The 19,529-nt window shown below is 38.2% G+C and overlaps 2 protein-coding genes across 2 annotated transcripts; one reads left to right on the top strand and one right to left on the bottom strand.

Moving 5' to 3' along the window:
- The first annotated feature begins 378 nt into the window (after positions 1–378).
- On the top strand, positions 379–10,850 carry ube2b (ubiquitin-conjugating enzyme E2B (RAD6 homolog)). The gene is made up of 6 exons (XM_059351543.1): positions 379–550; positions 5,345–5,425; positions 6,263–6,288; positions 7,599–7,688; positions 8,337–8,425; positions 8,875–10,850. Exons 1-6 carry the CDS (start codon positions 507–509, stop codon positions 9,001–9,003), a joined length of 459 nt encoding a protein of 152 aa, XP_059207526.1. The 5' UTR covers positions 379–506; the 3' UTR covers positions 9,004–10,850.
- A 300-nt stretch (positions 10,851–11,150) lies between these two features.
- cdkn2aipnl (CDKN2A interacting protein N-terminal like) lies at positions 11,151–13,833 on the bottom strand. Its single transcript, XM_059351544.1, has 3 exons — positions 13,588–13,833; positions 11,654–11,759; positions 11,151–11,560 (listed from the first exon to the last, which is right to left on the bottom strand). The coding sequence occupies exons 1-3, from the start codon at positions 13,797–13,799 to the stop codon at positions 11,552–11,554; spliced, it is 327 nt and encodes a 108-aa protein (XP_059207527.1). The 5' UTR covers positions 13,800–13,833; the 3' UTR covers positions 11,151–11,551.
- Between the last annotated feature and the right edge of the window lie 5,696 nt (positions 13,834–19,529).

Raw genomic sequence — 19,529 nt, 5'->3', positions numbered from 1 at the left:
AGAAACCTATATCACAGAACTACTTTAGGTTTCTATGGGGAACATTCCAATAAAATATTGTATTTAAGTTAGGGTGTTAAGACACTTAAATTACCACATATCATACTGTGATATACTATTCAAGGCTTGAATATGTTTTGAATGCCTCTGTGTTATTATGACTGGCTGGTTATTTTAGTTAATTAGCCTTTTCTTTCTTTTTTTCCCTTTATTACAGATATTTTAATTAGATATTGTATGCTATCGTATACCTCATGCCGACATAAAACATAGTTGTATTTTATTTTGGTATTAACATGTTTTACACGGGCATGTTTGTGGTATAAAAGGGGCTGTACCAATGCTGGCCAGCACTGTAAGCAACCGACGTCACCAGAAACAGCGAGCTAGCCAGTTGTTTTGGGAGAAGAAGAAAAGGGTTACAAGCGGAAGAAACACCGGATTTGGTTTCCGATAGTGCTCCGTTTATGGTCCTGCTTTAGTTTTTTTTAATTATATTTTGAACAATGTCGACCCCGGCGAGGAGACGGCTTATGAGAGATTTTAAAAGGTACCGCAACGTTTTGGCAGTCATCTCTTCTGTTTGTGTGTGTGTGTAGCTAGCATTAGCCGATGAAGCTATCGGCTAATGCTAGCTTGCTTAGCTTATCGTTAGCTGTTGGTGCAGAGAATACTGTATATAAAGCTTTACAAGAGTTACTGTGAAATAAACTCACTATTTTTATGGTTTCTCGCTGCACATGACATGTATAACATTGAAGGTATTTAATGTGTATTTTCAGTTATATTTGACGACATCCGAATAAGACACTATGTTTTTTATGCAGTGTTTTCTATCCAGGGAATAACATTAATCTTTGCATTTTCCTGGCTTGTTTGTTTGTTAGCGTAGGTGCAACTTCGGCTAGCTTAGGTTACCTGGGGTGGCTTTACAAAAACACTTTTGCGTTGCCTTGTCTGACCCTGATTAGAAGCTAAACGTGACAAGATTTATCCTAATTACTCCGTGCAGTCTGCAATCCGTGTGTTTTAATACGGCTGCTATAAAGGTAGCTTCATGCAAAGAGCCAGCATTTGGATTTCAATCCCATCTTGCAGCAACGTGGCTCTCAGGTGTTGCACAACTACGTGTTTGTGGATAGGGGGGGGCTTCATCTCAGTATATAGGATGGTTGATATGTGCCTGCCAGCTTTCCTTAAAGCATTTTTTTTAAAATTCAGTATCATTTAACCAATCCCAGTACCCTTCTCATTTGAATAATTGTGTTATCAAACTCATGCTATGAAGACATGGATATGTCCTGGGAGAATCACATCTGGCAATGGGGGTGCTTGTTATACCTGCCATCCCCAATCTGTTACCTCTTTCCATATGGCATCCTGCAGTACTAGTGTGTGTTTGTGTGTTATTCACACACACCTGTCACTGGAAAAAGATCCTAAGCTGTTCCACTAAGAACAGCCACTGAAGCAGGGAGGATAAGGTGTCACTGTAACTCTAGTCTGTTGTGCCGGTCCCCAGGTGGTAAACTGTAACACACTGAGGCAAGGAAAACACAATGGTGCATTCCTGGATCAGCCTGTGTCTCACTGAACTCAGCCTTATGTGATATTGCATCGCCTCCTTTGTTTGATCTGTAGGTCAATTATTCACATGTGTTAAAACTGATCTATGTTTGAACAAAATTGTGTGGTGTTTTGGCTTCGTACCTTGGGTGTCAAATGACACTTAACATTGGAGTTTCTTCAGGGATATATTATGTAGCAAGTGACTTTCGTTTTTTCTCAGTGTATTTTTAGAAGCGACATTGTGAAACCAACAACCATAGCCATATAACCATAGCCCTACACTTCAATATCTTTTGTTACTTTTTTCAAATATATTTCTCCTCAGAGTATTTTAGTGTTTATTCAGCTTCATAAAAAAACAGTAGTTTGCAGGCTGGTCTGGATTGGATTGATAACAGAAACTAGTGCAGCATTTTACCGATTTTCTATCTCTTGCACAGCGTTGAGTTTAGTTTACTTGTCTTTCTGTCACCCCGGATGCGTGTTTGCATTAAACTAGCTTGTTAATCAAACTAGTCGTTATATGTATGTAAGTTACAAAATTGACTGCACAATATGTTTGGTTTTCTTGTCTACATTGTTTTGGGTATGTTACAAATAACATAAATTACACTAGGGATGCAACAAACAATTACTTTCATTATAAATTCTCCAAATTACTTTTTCACTCTGTAAAATATCTACCCTAGAGTCCAAGGTGATGTCCTCAAATGTCTTGTCTAATCTGGCCAACAGTTTAAAATCCAAGATAATCTGTTTAAAGGGATACAAAACCTGAGAAAAACATCAAACCCTTGCATTGGAAGAGCCATTGAGCGAGATTTTTTTTCTTAATAAATTACTTGATTATCAAAAAAGTCACTTACAAATCGAAAAAATATTGTCTTTATATCAAAATGAACCATCACACTTTCCCCTTAACCCCCATAATCCCCAAAAGATATAATGGTTTGAGACTGCCCCTTGGTGTGGTGACTACATATTCACCAATATTCCTCAGTTTTTAAGTAAAATAAAGTAACTACGAGTCTCTTTAGTAGTGAAGTTTGAGTGTTCCTCCACCGGCAGAAAGCTCAGGCAGATTACGTTAAATGAGGTTAATTGCAATGGGTCTGTCTGCAGCTAGGGACTTAGACATGGATATACATCCACACAGAAACACACAAATCAGCCTACCTTGTTTTATAGCTTTAAGCTCTGATTAAACCAGCTTTTATACCAGGCGTTGGATTGTAGGCCTAAATAGTCTGTGGTGATTCTGGACTTGGCCTACATGCATTGGTGATCTGAAACAAGACCTTTTAATAGACACAAAGCAAGGGACCCAACAAAGTACATTGTAGTCTATTCTGAGTACTAAGACTCATGTCAACACACTGCCATTATTTACCATGCATGCTTGTTTTATTGTCTTCACTGATCAATAGTTTAACAAAGCAAAGGCTGTTGTCGGAAATTTAATTTAAAATGTTGACCTGTAACATCTTGTTTTGATTTGACGTCTTTGTTGCTAGGCAGTTGTTGCTCTGGTGTTTTTGCCCTGCACTTCACAGAGATCACTTGTCTGTCACACACTTCTGAGCTGTTTTCTGTATGGAGCTGGAACTAATGATGATTTTCATAAATAATGAATCCATTATTATTATTATAATTATTGGAAACCTTCATCATTTGAGCTGTAAAATGCCCCAATTTGCCAAGCAAACTGCTTCTCAATGTTCCTGTGGTATCTGTACATTTTAAATTGGGTAATATGCACACTTATTGGTTCCTTTTTATATGCAAGTGAGCAAATGTGGTGAAATTCACAAATCGGCACTAATAGCCACATGCAGCTACAGTGAAATTATTAGAATCGTCTTGAGAGTTGGTGGTAAATGAAGCAAAGTGAATGAGTTTCTCCCCTTTTAAATTATGCCATCTTCTTTCACAGTCTGAAGGTGTGCATTTGAAAACGCCTCCAGCACTGACAAATTTAGATATTTAACCCTAAATGTGGTTTCTATCAGCCTTTAAATTCCTTTCCTAAATTTTTAAGAAATGCCCCAGCACCTTATTGTTCAGGACCTAAAACTTGCAGTCTCTGCTCTTTGTGCAAAGGCAACATTTATAGGGATGGGGAATAGATCGATAACATACCATTGAAACCAATTGCCATTATCAATTCTGCTCATCTGTCTGATTCCTTATTAATGCCTTATTATTTTTTCTGTCTGGAGAAAAAGGAGTCCTATGAAGGACTACTGTCTAAGCCTGACCACAGTGTGGAAACCGAGTAGGAAAAAGGCATGTATGTAACTCAGGTGTGCAAACGTTCCATTGTTACCATTGTGATGGCGAGAAAGGCCTCCTTCGGTGCCTCCACTCTGACAACCTCAAATTCAGCAGGTTGTCTCGTGTGATCTAAGCGGAGAAAAAGAAACTAACCAGGATGAAGTGAGAGATTACTTATACATCATCACCTTTTATTAAGGTTTTCTTAGTCAGTGAATAAAATCTTCTAAGTCTGCCTGTGTGACATGTTATTATATTTACCCTCAGTAATTGAGGTGCTGCTAAATTGGAAAGCAGTGGCAATAGCGTTGCAAAGAGTGTTAATACATAGCATTTCTGGAATTTAGCTCATAAATAAATAGCATTTTACTTTTGCTAGTGTTTTCATATTTACCTGAAATGATAATTTTACAGACATTACGAGCATCTCTGTTGTTATCTTTCTATGTGAAATTAAGTCACACTTTGGACAGTTTTTCTGACCCGCCATGCTACCTGATTGCAAGCTTCCAGCAGTGTAGATCAATAAATTTGATGTCAAGCCTGCATTGATCAAAGAAATGAATAGGCTTGTTGACATAAGACAATTTGTAACCCATTCTCAAGTAGAACCAGTTCCCGTTTCCCATCCCTAAACATTTATACTTTGTCAGATGGACAATTATTAACAGACACAAAAACAGGCAAATTGCACTCAGCCCTAAATTTCAAATGTAGCGCTGCTATTGTGAGCTCAGTATCTTTTGTGACCCAGACTGAGACGGGGCATTTATCGGTGCAAGTGATATGAAATCAGCAGCCGCAGTTAATTCTTTGTGAATTCACCCTTGAGTGTTCAGAGCATTCATGAACTGAGCTCATGAGTAATTCATATAGATCAGTAACTTGAGGGTCTCTCTCTCATCACTAAGAGTTGGTATATTTATTTGGTGTACCCAGATAGCCGCTCATGACAATGTTAGCCTAAGGTCATTTTAGATTAAGGTCGACTTAATGTTCGAAGCTCTCAGGTCAAGTCATGTTCCAGTAGTATTTCAGATGAGTGTTAATGGTATAGCTTATGTTTACTGACAGTTGACAGCAGGATGGGCAGTGTGCAGTTGATCCTGCCAGCCTGGCCGTCTACTGAAGTCTTGTTGATACAGCAGTTCGTGTTTGGACTGATAATTATCCTGCAGTCAAGGTGTTAATTAAAATCCTCACGCTCTCTCCCATCCTTGTTTCTCCCCCTCACTCCCTCTTGTTTTTCCCCCGTCTCTGTTTTTCCTCATTGTATTGCATCTTTCATCTTTTATTGTCCCTTTATCTCTGTTTGCTGCTTTATGTTCCCAATCTTGTTATTTTTCTCCCTCTCTTTTGTCTCTTTCTTCCTGCCCTTTCCATGTCTTTTTCTGTCTCTTTATTGCATGTCTCCCTCTGTCCTTCTCGTACTGTTATTCTCTGTCCATCTCCCTCCTGTCTGTGTCTTTTTCCCTGCATCTCTTTCTCTGTCTTTACCCAGACTTCAAGAAGATCCTCCCACCGGTGTGAGTGGAGCACCATCAGAGAACAACATCATGCTTTGGAACGCAGTTATTTTTGGGTGAGTCATGCTCTAAATCCAACTCCGCCCTGCTGTCTTTGCTGTGCCACTGTGATTGTGATGCACAGACTCCCCCAACTCAGCCACCCCTCTCCATTTTCGTTCTCCACTTTCTCCGGCCTTAAAAAAACTATATTTCTGATTGCAGCCCTGATTGTGGAACAGAACAGTCTGGAAAATTAGCGTGTAGAGATTCAGTGGGTGTTTGAGGGAAGAACGGGCTGCAAGACACTGTAAGGGCCGGAGTCGAGGGGTCATGGAAGAGAGGAAAGAAGTACTGAGAAAGCCCCAACCAAAATTATTATTTTATATTTGTGATATCCACACAGACACAATTTGAATTGTAATGAAAGGCAATTTAATCATTAAAAAGCAAAATGGGAAACATGCTTTTTAAAGAATATTCTCAAAATTAAAGACAAAAACATTAAGAAGTCAAAGCAAGAAAAAGATAAATCATGTAAAGCACAAACAAATCGCAAGCAATGCAAGAAAATATTTTTTAAAATGTACAAGGTACAACAGAAGCAAACCAGAACATCACACTTGGGTTTAAAATAGACTTGTTAATAGTTCCTCACCTAATTCAGAGTCTAAGGAGAAGCTGCCAGAAATGTGAAACATGTGGGCAGCTGTTTTAATTGGCCTCTTTACACAGACTGTGTGAATATGAAGAGCTGAGTAAATAAAGACTTTAGTGTCTGTGCAGAACACTGACTTGAAGGATTGATGGTAATGGTTATATTTTTTTTTTATAAGCCAAGACTTTATTGGCAGCATTGGGGATTTTTGGAATTTGAGAATAATATTATTTCTCTCTTTCTTTGCTTTCTGCAGGCCTGTTGGAACACCATTTGAAGATGGTAAGTTCTCCATTTTGATTCATCTTGTCCATAATGTGCAGGCTCAGTGGGAGCACAATTATTCAAAGTGCTGGATTTGATTTAACTTCCTGCTGCTCTGTTATTATTGTGGAGGTACATTATTCAATCCATCTATTACAGCCTTCTGGGCAGCGTGTTGTAAAAGTGACGGGGAGTGATGGTGGGTTACAAACCCAAGCAAGCAATCAATCACAAAAACACACACATTCCTTCACCTATAAATAGATATTTTCAGAAAAGTACTATAGAGATGAGTCTGAAAAGGGTTTTAAACTATCTTAATTAAAGACCTAGGAGTACCTTAAATTGTGTTTTTTTTCACTTTGTAATAATATGTTGACATGTTCTAAATGACCTTACGGTAAGAGTTTTGAATTAGTTTTCAGTTTAATGTCTAGTGGTGGCGCTGTTTGTTTGTAACCATAACGCCCTCTAATGTTAGCTTTTTACTTCTGGCAATTAGATTCATCATTCATCATCATTCAGCTAATTCATACTGGTGTTCATTTCTGAATAATATCTTCCTGAAGAAGGCATATGAGTTTTATAGACCTTTTGAGGTTCAAGCCCATTGGCCCACCTCTCTAGAGAACCAGCTAACACAGCAAAAAGTGTTTCATTGTCCAAAAATATAAAACACAATATTTTCAACATGTTTAACAAAAAATTTTAATAAGGGAAAAACGGATTTCTTAAAATTTGGTGATATTAAGCTAAACTATATAGGGGATGAAGGAAAATACTGTATTTCTTTATTTGCACCTACATCAATCTACCGTATCAGTCTAGCAATTATATTTTCGTTGTCTCTTGAAAAAAAAGCTGACCCCAGTACCAGTAACCAACATTTATTAGATGTGTTCAGCTGGTAACTTGCAGTTCTGCTATATAATACAGACAGGAGAAAATAGCAGCACACATTTATGCACGTATACACACTTTTCCCCTCATACACACACACACACACCTCTTTTTTTTGCTTGTAATTATGACTTGAGTCAGGCAAGAGAAGTGCTGAGTCAGGGTTATTGTTTTTTCTTGTTAGACTTCTCCCTCCTTTATTCTGCTTTTAGCCTGCAGAGTCGACATCTCTGCCTCAATGAATGATTAGCTTCTCTTTCCAGTCGAGCCGGCTGTATTTTTAGTAACGTAATTGTTTCTCTCGCTTTCTCTGACCTCCTCAATCCTTCACATCTGTATTCTCCTCACAAAATTACTTGTGTGCGCGCCTCACAAACTCTTTCCCTCTCACTCTGTCTCTCGCCCTTCTCCCGTCGGCCCCTCTGCAGGAACATTTAAGCTGCTGATAGAGTTTTCAGAGGAGTACCCAAACAAGCCTCCCACAGTTCGGTTTGTCTCCAGAATGTTTCACCCAAATGGTAAGCAGTACAGATGCCCTAACACACTGATTCAAACCCTGCATTTGTAAATTGATATAAATGTGTGCCCTGAGTTTAGTCATAATCACCTTTGCAGTAATTTCAATTTATTGGTGTATAAAGTAAACCAGCCTTTTGCATGATTTGTGCTTAATTATCTCAAAGCTTCATGCTCCTCCTCATTCAAGCAGTTACCTCAGTTCATCTCCTTTTCCCACTCCATAAATGAAATTAATTCAGTAGCCTAAATTAGCGAGGCTGGCAGTAAACTCCAAATTCCAGATTTTTTAAAGTGTGTTTGAATGTGTTGCAACCAAAACTGTTTTTCGGGCTGCATACTTTATAATTTACCTTTTTGTGTCTTGTTTTTAATGATTCCACCAGATCATAAGCTCCTTTTATTTAATGGGGACTTGCAATGCTGTAGTTAATGTAAAACACAGCCAATTTGTGTAAGATACTTAAGAAAATAATAACTGTCTCCAGGATTCATTGTCACCATCTGTTTTTGTTTAAAAAGCATCTGTTCTTTACCAATTGTAGAGAAATCTATCTTGGAGACACTGTTGGCACAGAGACATAATAACTAGTGTTGTGATGTTGACCTCTGTGGTCTGCAGCTTGACTGTTCATTCTCTTGTTCACCAGTTTACGCAGATGGCAGTATATGTTTAGACATCCTTCAGAACCGCTGGAGCCCCACATACGATGTGTCGTCCATACTCACTTCCATCCAGGTTGGTTGCTTTGACTTCCTTAACACAAAGCACACTTGCAGTGTTCACATGGGTCATTTAGCATCCATCACTGCTTTGGACTACATTTCCTTCAGTTCATGCCGTCTATGAATGCATTGGTCAGACCAATAGATGAGAATCCTGCATTTATATGAATACATTTTAGATCGAAATCTAATCTTATTTCAGTGTATGTTAAATTATCAAATTAAATTGTTTCTTTGCAATGCAACTTGTGTTTTCTTTTTCCAAGCGAAGGAAAAACTTCAGGGATGAGAGATTGGAATAAATGTGAAATGATATCCCTGTACAGTATATACGTAGAGTTATATGTCCTCATAAACTTTGCTGTATACAAACAAACAGGCCAGTTCAGATTCAGAGAATCTCTCCTGGTTATTAAATGTTGATAAATAAGATGATTTGGATATTATGTTATTTTTCCACAGTCGTTGCTGGATGAGCCAAACCCCAACAGCCCGGCCAACAGTCAGGCCGCACAGCTCTATCAGGAAAACAAGAGGGAGTACGAGAAGAGGGTGACGGCCATTGTGGAGCAGAGCTGGGTGGACGTCTGAGCTGCTCTCTCTCTACTCCCTCCTCTCTTCATTATCCCAGTACTTCAGTCTTTCATTTTTACCTCATCAAGAAAAAAACAGCAACTATATCTAAAGAACTCAAGTGCCACCCTGAAAAAAAAACACATCCAGAGAACAACCAAACCACAATGGACATTAACCTGCTTGCCAATACATTTGAGGAAAACAGGGGAGGGTAAATCAATCTTATCTTTGTGTTTCTTGTACTTAATTTTACTTTTTTATTGCATGATGTGAAATAAGTTATTGCTAACAGAATTTGTAATATATCTTTGTTGTTTTGGTTGGATTGATGCTGTTAGTGTTTGAGTTTTACAGATTTCTTTTTTTTTTTTCCTTTTGGAAATGTTCCTTTTTTGTAATGTCTGCTGGTGTGCACACAACTTGGCTGTTTGGAAAAGGCAGGTTGATGACCAAACAAGCATATTTTAAAAAATTACAACCGAGAAACGCCTTTCAGAATTTGTATCACTGTTACTCTCCAAGTCAGCCGCAGATGCAGCTTATGGAGAACAATCCTTGATCTTTTCCAGCATATCGCTGTTATTTTAAGAGACACTGTAGGTTTGGGCTCACAGACGTCACAGGCTGCAACAGCGCCAAGTCTCCCTTGCATTGATGAATCATGACTCCCTGGCTCGGCAGCTCGGAGCTTCTACTCAAATAATTTCTGAACCAAGGTAGTCAATTATGTTAGTGTTACGAGAAGGTAAATATTTTAGCACCATGATGGGACAGGATAAACTTGGGCTGTGGATTACAAAGTGAAGTTGAATGGAATGTGGGGAATCCGGACTGAGCCAATGAAATACTGGATTCAATGCAATCAACATTTCATTTTCTTTAAGTCTGCTTAGTGAGTCAGTCGTTCCACTGTGGCCCTTTTTGTCATTGTCTTTTAAATGTTATTAAGCATAGGAGCTTCGGAGCTCAGTTCAGCAGGATTTTTACTTGAAGATTTTCTTGAATGGTGGTGCTTTTTTAAAAATCATGGTGCATTCGTGGCTAACGAAGCTTGAACGACTGGCAGCAAATGGAAAGCTGTGAAGGTTAAAGGCAACAATCAACAGGAAGTTGGTTAAAAGAACACGAGTTTCATAAACATTTTCTCTGTTCGATTCTGCTCATTTTCTGTACGTGTTTATTCATTATCATAGGTCATTATTTACAAAACTAGCAGATAAATGCAGAACTACTCTCCTGACAGCTCATCTTAGATGTGCGCCCACATGGTTTTCCAGTTTCATCCGCCACAAAAGCAAAATTACTTTTAAATGCTTTGTTGCCTGTGACGTGTGTCCGCGTGAAGTCTGCGCTTTTGATCCTTCTCTTAAAATGACACAGCTGACATATAATTAAACAAATGAGCAGAGGATAAAAGCACTGCAGCCCAGTGCAAAGTCTTTTTTTGTTGCTCTAAATGAAAACAGTTAATAAGAGGATTGACAGCCAGCTGCTGCAGGATAGACCACACTCACATGCAGTTTTTACAGTGTGACATCAACTGTTTCCCAAAGGCTTAAGTTGTTTTCATGCCTCCATTTGTCTCCTATTTTATTTGTATGTGACACCCAATTAAAAGACCACTTGAGTATAAATATGACTTAACGTGCCCAACTCCAGCTAAATAATCCATGTAAGACAGTCATCATAAAACAGAGGTCCTGTTCTCAAAGACAGTAAAAGGTCATATCATGGCTAGCGACTTATTTCATTTAAAAAGCAGAAGGGATATGTTATGAAGATTTTGTGAATTAAACAAAAAAAATGTATACTTATAACAATATGCTGTATAAACATAATAAAACACATTTTTCAGAGTTTGAGACAGTTTTTTGTGCTTTTGCTTTTGGTAGGTTTTGAATGAACAAAGTTAATCCTTCCATTAATGACTGGTGGGTAATTTGGTGGGTGAATTCATAAAACTGAATAATTGGAGGAATGAGCTGCTTGTCAACAATTATTCAGAAGTTATATTGCTAAAGCTGCTTTATCTGTTTTTGTTCCAATGTTTTGCTGTTGTAAATAACACATTTATATACAGTAGTCACATTAAACCAGCAATTTTATATCCAAACAATCACTTTAATCTGTATTTTCCCAGGAAAAAAAGAGGAAGAAAAAAATACAATCTCATGAGATTTTTTATTTTGCTTCAGACTTTAGGACAAGATCCAGAATTGTCTTATTCAAATTTATTAAAACAATACCAAAATCGATTAATACAATTTAAAAAAAAAAGTGTAAAAAATGGATAAGCCATGAGGCTCCCAGACTGCCGAAACATTCTTGTTGTAATACAATTAAATGCTGACAGAAACATTTTTTGAGCTTACACCATCATTGTAGTTCGATGATGAAAAACACTCATCACACCTGTAATAAACAGCGTAGGACTGGAACGCCACATGAAATGATTTCCAACTTGTTAAAAGCTCAGCCTGTATGCTCATTACAGCTCAGTCCCACCAGACCTCAGGCTTGATCCGACACAACCACAAGGGACGAGACGAGGCAACTGAGTTGGTCATCGACCCTGTGATGAAAGAGAGGCAAAAATTAAAGAATTTTTCTCTGTCAGTATATATAGTGCATGCCTGCATGTGTGCCTGTGTGTATCCACTAGTACCTGTTGCTTCTTCATAATCTCATCTCTTGTCTTGAAGACCGGTGCATCCTCCACCACGATGCCTTCAGCCATTTCCTTCACTCTCTCCAAGAGCTCCGTGCTATACCTGTCGTTAGTAAAGAGAAATGTTCTGTTATAATTCATCTTTCATTCATGTGTGGTTCATATTGTAACAATTTACATTTAGTAAAGCTGCCAAACATTCCCTCTTTACAGAATCTGGGATGTGCTGCATGATAGTTTTGTCAAGTTTTCTGGATTTTGGACTGTTTATCAGACCAATTTGAAGATGGTCCCTTGCATTTTAGGACAATATTTTCTGGCATTTAATCAGCCAAATTAATAATCAAGTAAATAATAATTTAAAAAAACATTTGTATTTGCAGCCTTAAATCATTGCATTCATTTTTGGTCAAGTTGTACTAAAGATTATTCATTTATCAAAACAGTTTGTGATAATTCTTCAGTCAATTTTTAGTCGACTTATTGTTGCAGCTCTGTTTTTCTTTTATGTCTCTTCTTACTCTTTTTAAAAACAGATATAAGGGAGCATTATCAATATTGTTTGCTTCTGTAACATATTTCTGAAACTCTACCTCATATATCTTGTATCAGTCTGGCTATAATACAACAGTTGTGAAGTTATTGAGGCCTGTGCAACCTTCAATTACACTGCAATATGCAACAGATGCTATATGAATATTGGCCAACAAGTCATTATATGATTTATAAACGTTTGAATTTCAGCGGTGGCATTTCAAACAATGACATAAACTAATGGGCATCTTATTAACTGATTATCATCATCAGTTGTTGGATATGAGGGGGGAAACAAAAAAACTAAAATGCAACTGCTGTATTAAAGCTCATTTCGTCTCACTTTTGAAATAATCGGCTAAATATTTTTTTGTCAAAATTGTTGGGGTTTTTTTCACTAAATCATCTCCTCATGACGCCGGCCACCTATGGTAAAATCGCCTACATCCTCAGTTGATCAGATCATGTGATGTTACCCATTTAAGATAATGGCCTATGTCAAGTGTTTGACTTAAGTAGATTTATTATGCCTAAGTCAAAATAAAATGTGACTTAGGCAATGTTTTGAACATTGAACATGCCTTTGTGACTTAAGCAAGATATGGTAACACTTTATTTTGAAGGTGTCTACATAAGAGTGACATGAGCGTGTCATAAACATGACATGGGATGTGTCATCATGAACATTAATGACACACTGAAGTAACATTAATGCTCATGATACTTGTCATGTCATGTTTCTCTGACTCTTATGTAGACACCTTCAAAATAAAGTGTTACCATATCTTGCTTAAGTCACAAAGGCATGTTAAAAAAATAGCCTCAGTCATTTATTTCTCTTAAGTTACATACTTTACATACCGTGTTATTACTATGCCAATAGCCATCCTTTGTTACATCCTTTTTGAGTGAAATGATCAATAAATTTCATATGTTACACTTTTGGTGAAGTGTTTTGTGTTTCCTGCAAAACTTCAAAAAATTAGTAAAAATTAAATTTAATTATTTTTAAAACAGCGATTATTTTAACAGGGTGACAATTTGTTTGTCGTTTTCCGGACACAGGGGGCAGCAGTGAGCCCAGTACGAAGAAGATTTTGAAAACAAAAACAGCACACAGAGGGGAGTTTTTTAATCAGAAGTTATATCAAACATTATGTTCCACTTTTAGAAGAGAATGGGCATCACTTGTGAGGAGTATCTGGTGAGCTATCGCAGATCTAAGTCAACTTAAAAGGCTCTATTGAAGCCGAGCAGCTCGTATTATCTCTGTAGCTAGCTATAGTTAGCCTGTGGAGTGGTTTTATCTCCTCTGGCTCGAGAAAAGATGAACACATTCTGTCTGTTCGGTTCATATTAAACCGTAAGAGTCGTGAGGACACGTTGTTTGTACGCACCGACAGCCCATGAAGATATTGTTAGCCCACACCATGGACAGGGCCAGCAGGTGGTCCAGATGCGGATCCTCGAAGTCGTTAAAGTTCCGCAGGATGAACTCCCTCCTCGGCAGCCAGTGTTTGTCACTCTCCCAGTAACCTCGGTACGTTTCTACCTGATCCGCGACAGCTCTGTTTTGTTGAATAAAATCCTCCACGTCCAGATTAGCCATCTTGCTTTTCTTAGGACGAATCAACAAAGGCGACTTCCGGTCTGCGAAGCGGGTCTCGGCAGTTGTTTTTTAAGGTTTGCGTGTTTCAAACAGCGCCACTCAGCGGTTGCGTTTAGAGCTGCAGCTGACCTAAAATATCTTCTTACACAGGGGCTTCTTATAGGTGTTGGTGGTCGTTTACATTAAATTGATTAATTAATGTGACAACATATTAGAAGTAATATATACCTTAGCAGAGCACTTGTGGGGGTGCTGGGTAATAGGCCCGATCCAATGGCAAATTTGAAGTTATTTTCACAGCAGAAAGGTGTAAGAAAATTGTTGTATTTTAGTTTGTATGATGGTGAAATGTTATTTACTCAAGTAGGCAGGTCTATGTCACTATCATGACCATGGCAGCTTACATCCACTTAAGTCAAACTTGCCCTATACATATGAAAATAACATTAAAAAGTTGTCTGTGTTTCTACCCAGATATTTAAATACTCAATTATATGTTATGATTAAAAAATGTCTTTACTTTTAATAGATCATATACTGACAGCCTCCACCTATAAGGCACTGTTTCTGAAAAATAGCTTTAAGCTAAACCTGGTGTTCTATACATTGCCCCCCTTTAAATAAACAGTAAGATAATGTTTTTGTACAATTTAAAACAATAAAATGAATAAACACTTAAATGACAAAAAATGCAATGAGTTGATTTTGTAACAATATGTTACAAATCTTTTTAAGATGACAACACATGGTGATATCATGCATATTTTCCTTTAAAAACAAACTTAAAAAAATAAATTATAAAATTAAAATTTTAAAAATTCAAAAGATAACTTAAATAATAAATTTACAAAATAAAATGACAACGTATTATTGGTATTAATTACACCTGGGCTTTTCCTACTTTGACATGTGAAACACTGCTGTAGAAAAAAAAAAAGCTATTTGAATGTTGTGGTCTGTTAAAATGTAAGCAGTGCACCTCGCTGCCATGGGCTAACTGCAGACTGAAGGTAAGTTAACACAGCTTCAGGCTTCTTCATCCTCCTCCAGCTTGATCTGTCCATGTTCCTTGCTCTGCCAGAAGATATACAATTCGCAAAGCAGGTAGTGTGGTGGTGAAATATCTGCTGCACACACAGACACAGACACACACACACACACACACACAAACACAGACGCTTATTTTCATTTTTCTCCTTCTCACATGAGCGACATATCTCTCTTTCTCTGCACTTGACCAGGAAAATGATCAGAGAGAAACACTGGACTTTTAACCTCCAGCCTATGTAAAGAGGCTTATGGACAGTCATTCAGGCTCACAAATATGCACACACACACACACACACACACACACACACACACACACACACACACATATTTTGGCTACACAGATATGTGAACAAACCCCTGCGAGATTCCCCTTTCCTTCTTCCTCAATCATTTTCTCTCTCTGTCTCTCTGTCTCTCTCTCTCTCTCTCACACACACACACACACACACACACACACACATACACAGCAGAGCAGGGGATTTGGGGCTTGTTTTGACATGAAGTCATTGATATGCAGAGGGATTCCAGAGGAAAGCAAGCCAACATAAAGTCAGACAGACGGACAGACAGACCAGCTCATGGCTCTGTTGCTGGTTTTGTTTCCACAGTACAGTCAGAATCGATTTAAACTGTAAATGATGTAAAAATGTCTCCAGGCCGTTGCAGGAATAAGTCCTCAAACACGGAAATTAGTTCACATTTTCACACATTCTGGGTCTCGAAGTCATTATGGATTTTTGAATGTGTTAGCTGCCTGAAATAAGCTCTGTGCTGAACACTACTTTATGTCAACACATTTGGTTTAAAAGAAAAAAAAGGCTTTGAATCAGTGCATCTTTTCAGTTTGCCATAAATCAGATTCAAAGCAGTTGTAAAGGAACAGTGGACACACTGAGCAGGTTGGAACAGCAGTCAAACATGCAGTAATGAAATCATATCTGTGCAGATCCAGACAGGAGTTTCTTTAATGTGTAACCTGACGAGAATATGGATGAGAGCTGATAAGAGGATCTTCTCACCGGCAATGAAACATTTTTCATACATTTATGACATTCTTTCTGTAGATTTAAGCATCTTAGTATGTTAAAGTCACTTTTATCTGATGTTCACACACAAAAGGAACAATATCAGCTTTGTCAGGTAACAACAAATTAAAATAGTAATAAAGAGGAAAATATATTGACAAAAACACTTTATGATGAATCAGCCTGGCTCCAACAATGTGTTTCTGTAGGCTTTATTTTAAGAATAATGCTGCTGAAAATAGTTTTTAACTTATTCCACTCTTAAACTTCTACCACATGTTTCAGCTTCATCCTGTTTTCCATGGAGCCCTGAACATTGTAATTCTATTTCCACGCCGTGTCAGTTTACTATAAGTGGTTACAAAACTTCTTCCCAACAGGCCGAACTCTCCCGATGCTCTGAATCAAGCATTTTACTGACACACCACAGGGAAGAGAGACATGAACAAACCCATTTAACACAGCAATGTGATGCTGTCTGAGTCTTTCCTCTGCACACTCAGGACGTGTGCAAAAAAAACCCTAAATATTTCTCACACATTAGGTGCACTTATATGCATACATGTACACTAAATGTCAGATTTAAGCCAGTTTCTGTTCTGAATGTGGCCTCTTTTTTCATTCCTCATGAGTCAGTTCTGGAAAGACAAGAAGATACACAAGTAGGCACACATAAAAACACACTTTCACCTCCTCTCAAATTGCCCTAGAAAAACCACCAGTGGCACTCTTGAGTGTGTTATATATTGGGCGGCTTCCAAGTCATACAAGTCGCCGCCTTATTGAGTGAAGTAACCTATTAAGTTTATGGCTTTACTCTCCCCCTCTCACTCAGCCTGAAATATACACTGATACTGAAATAATACACTGCGTTCCAGCCAGCTCTGGCAGACAGCCGTTCTTGATGAGTCACCTAATGTATGCTTACTCAGGAGAAAACTATAATTAGGAAACACACAGACAACAGGTAGCCCTTTCAGCCGGAGTCCTGGGGGAGTGCCAACGAGAAAGGATTAACCCACACTGTAAAGTGTTTGTAGATATCAAGGTTACTGTGAGGAGAATGGGACAGGGAGGACAGAAAGTTGGTATAGATCACTCTACACCTGCTCCGGGGAGTACAACATAATGAGATGAGTGTTTTTTGGCATTTGGCAGAGTGTATTTCACTGAGTACAGAGTCAACTTTTAATGAACTCCTTTGATAGCTGACTCACACCGATGAACAGTTAACTAGAATGGCACTCAGAGAGCGCAGAGCTCTGCCAAGGCCAATGGGGCATTCACATGCTCCCCGGATGGTCCCATTTCAGGAAGAGGGAACTCTTATGAAGAAGATGTGTTGTATTTTATTGCTCAGAGCATTTTGATAGCTGTTCAGTATTTATGTGACAAGGAAGAGCGAAGGAAAGTGATCCCATGAACCATGAAATGTGCACCAAAAATGTTGCCAACTTTCAGAGTTGTTGTTCCAATTAGAGCATGTAAGTTGAGAGGTGAGCTCCTTGCTCATGGAGCTGTTCGTTCCCTTCACTCCTTCCACGCTCAACTCAGATTTCACCCTGATAGAAAAATCAAATCACTCACTGCCTGCTCCAATAAAAGAAAACCCTTTGTGAACGTCATTGTGAGCTCAGCTCTCTGTGTGGAGTTTGCATGTTCTTCCCGTGTCAGCATGGGTTCTCACCGGCTTCCTCCCACAGTCCAAAAACATGCAGCATAGTTTTAATCGGTGTCTCTAAATTTCCTGTAGGTGTGTTTGAGAGTGTGATTGTCTGTCTCTATGTGTCACCCCTGCATTTGGCTGGAGACCTGTCCAGGGTATACCCCGCCACTCGCCCAATGACAGCCAGGACTGGCTCCAACCCCCCCTCAACCCGAGATCAGATAAGCAGTTAATGAATGAATAAATTAATTGTGAGCTCACAACAGCTGATTTTTGTCAAAAAATAGTGTTGTGTGGAACATATGTTGTAGTTCTTGTTCTCAGGGCGGTACTGCAGTGATATTGGAGTGGGATAGAGTGAGACAAAAGAAATATATAATTTCTTTATCCCTGTGGGTCCTTACTTAGCCAATACAAAAAAAAGGTATGTTGAATGGTGTGCTCAGCCAGGTACCGTTGCCTGTCATTTTTCGTAGATGCAAGAGAAGCAACAGCATCAGCTGTTTCAACAAATGCTCCAAAAAGCATGTTTGGGTGAGGGGAGGATGTTAGTGAAGCTGACATCCATCATGGACAACATCTCTCACCCCCTACATGACACTGTGGTCCCTGAGTAGCTCCTTCAGCAGCACACTGTTACGCCCACGGATTAAGAATGAGAGGTTCCACAGGTCTTTTATTCTTGCCGCTGTCTACAACACCTGCACCACCTGATCATGTTGTAGTTTCTGTTTCAACCACCACCACACTATTGTTAGCACTTATCATTAAACTACTCACCATAGCTTTTATATAATCTTGATCTGTATTTATATTTTTCATATATTGCTTCTGTTTTTGTTGCTGTGACAAAAATGTCATTCAAAACGTAATTTCCCTTTTCTATCTGGGAAAAAATATATTCCTATTGAACCTTCATTTTTGATGAAGTTGTTTGAATTTAAAATGTTATGTATTGTACCCTGTTGAAGCTACTGGATCTTTTACACATATTTATTTAATTTAATATTTAATTTAATTAATGTTGCCTACGGGCAACAAACCCCAAAAACTTCCAAAAAAAAAGAATTATAAAATTTCTTCAGATTATGTTTATTTAGTCTATTTAAGACAAAAACAAACACTCCAAACATTTTTGCATTAGTTTTCCCTCATTAAGTCAGATCGATGCTTTAGTTAAACAAACCTCAAGTCAGACTGCTTCTTCAGAGACTGCAGACAGTATTCAAGTTGTATTATTACTGTGACAAATAAAGTACATTACATAACCTACTTCCTCTTCTGTACTTTCCATTCTTCTTGTTTATGTTATATCCTGTTTGCACAGTGTCTCATGGCCCACGCTGCTTCTTGATCCCACTAAATGTGTATGAAATCAGAAGCTAGGCTGCGACTTTAACGGTTATATATATCACATGATGGACCACATGTACAAGAACAAAAAATGATGTTGTCAAAGAAGAACAATGTTGAAGCAGAATGGGGGTTTCCGGCACATTTTCACCTACTTCCAAGATCCATTGAGAAGGGAGAAACAGTCTGAAGAGGTCAACACTCAAGTAGCACTTACAGTATATAGAACACATTTATACTACAAGTGTTAGCAGAGTTATGACATCCAAAGATAAAGATATATAAATGATAACATGTCATACTTTTTACATACAGGGTTTTATGTGTTTCATGTGCCTTACTCTTCTTCATATTGTAAATGTTAGTTTCTTTGTAGAATTCCCTGCACAGTTTCAATGTCTTGTATCTTCTTGTTAAATACAGGTTAAAAAATATAATTTTACATGAGCTTTTCAATCCATTTCACTGGTTAAAGAAGGCCAATCATTGTAAAATTGCTAAGAGGGAAATACAAACGTGACACAGCTGTACTTGCTAGATCTATAACAACTACTGTATGTAAATCCTAATAATGACACCCCACAGCTGTTTTAGTTGTGAACATTAGTATGTGGGGGCTAAATCAGAAAACTAGCT

This window comes from Centropristis striata, chromosome 15 (genome assembly GCF_030273125.1).
Source record: "Centropristis striata isolate RG_2023a ecotype Rhode Island chromosome 15, C.striata_1.0, whole genome shotgun sequence".
Classification (NCBI taxonomy): Eukaryota; Metazoa; Chordata; class Actinopteri; order Perciformes; family Serranidae; genus Centropristis; species Centropristis striata.
Note: the sequence above shows the minus strand (reverse complement) of the source record. Positions and strands in the feature narration are given on the sequence as shown.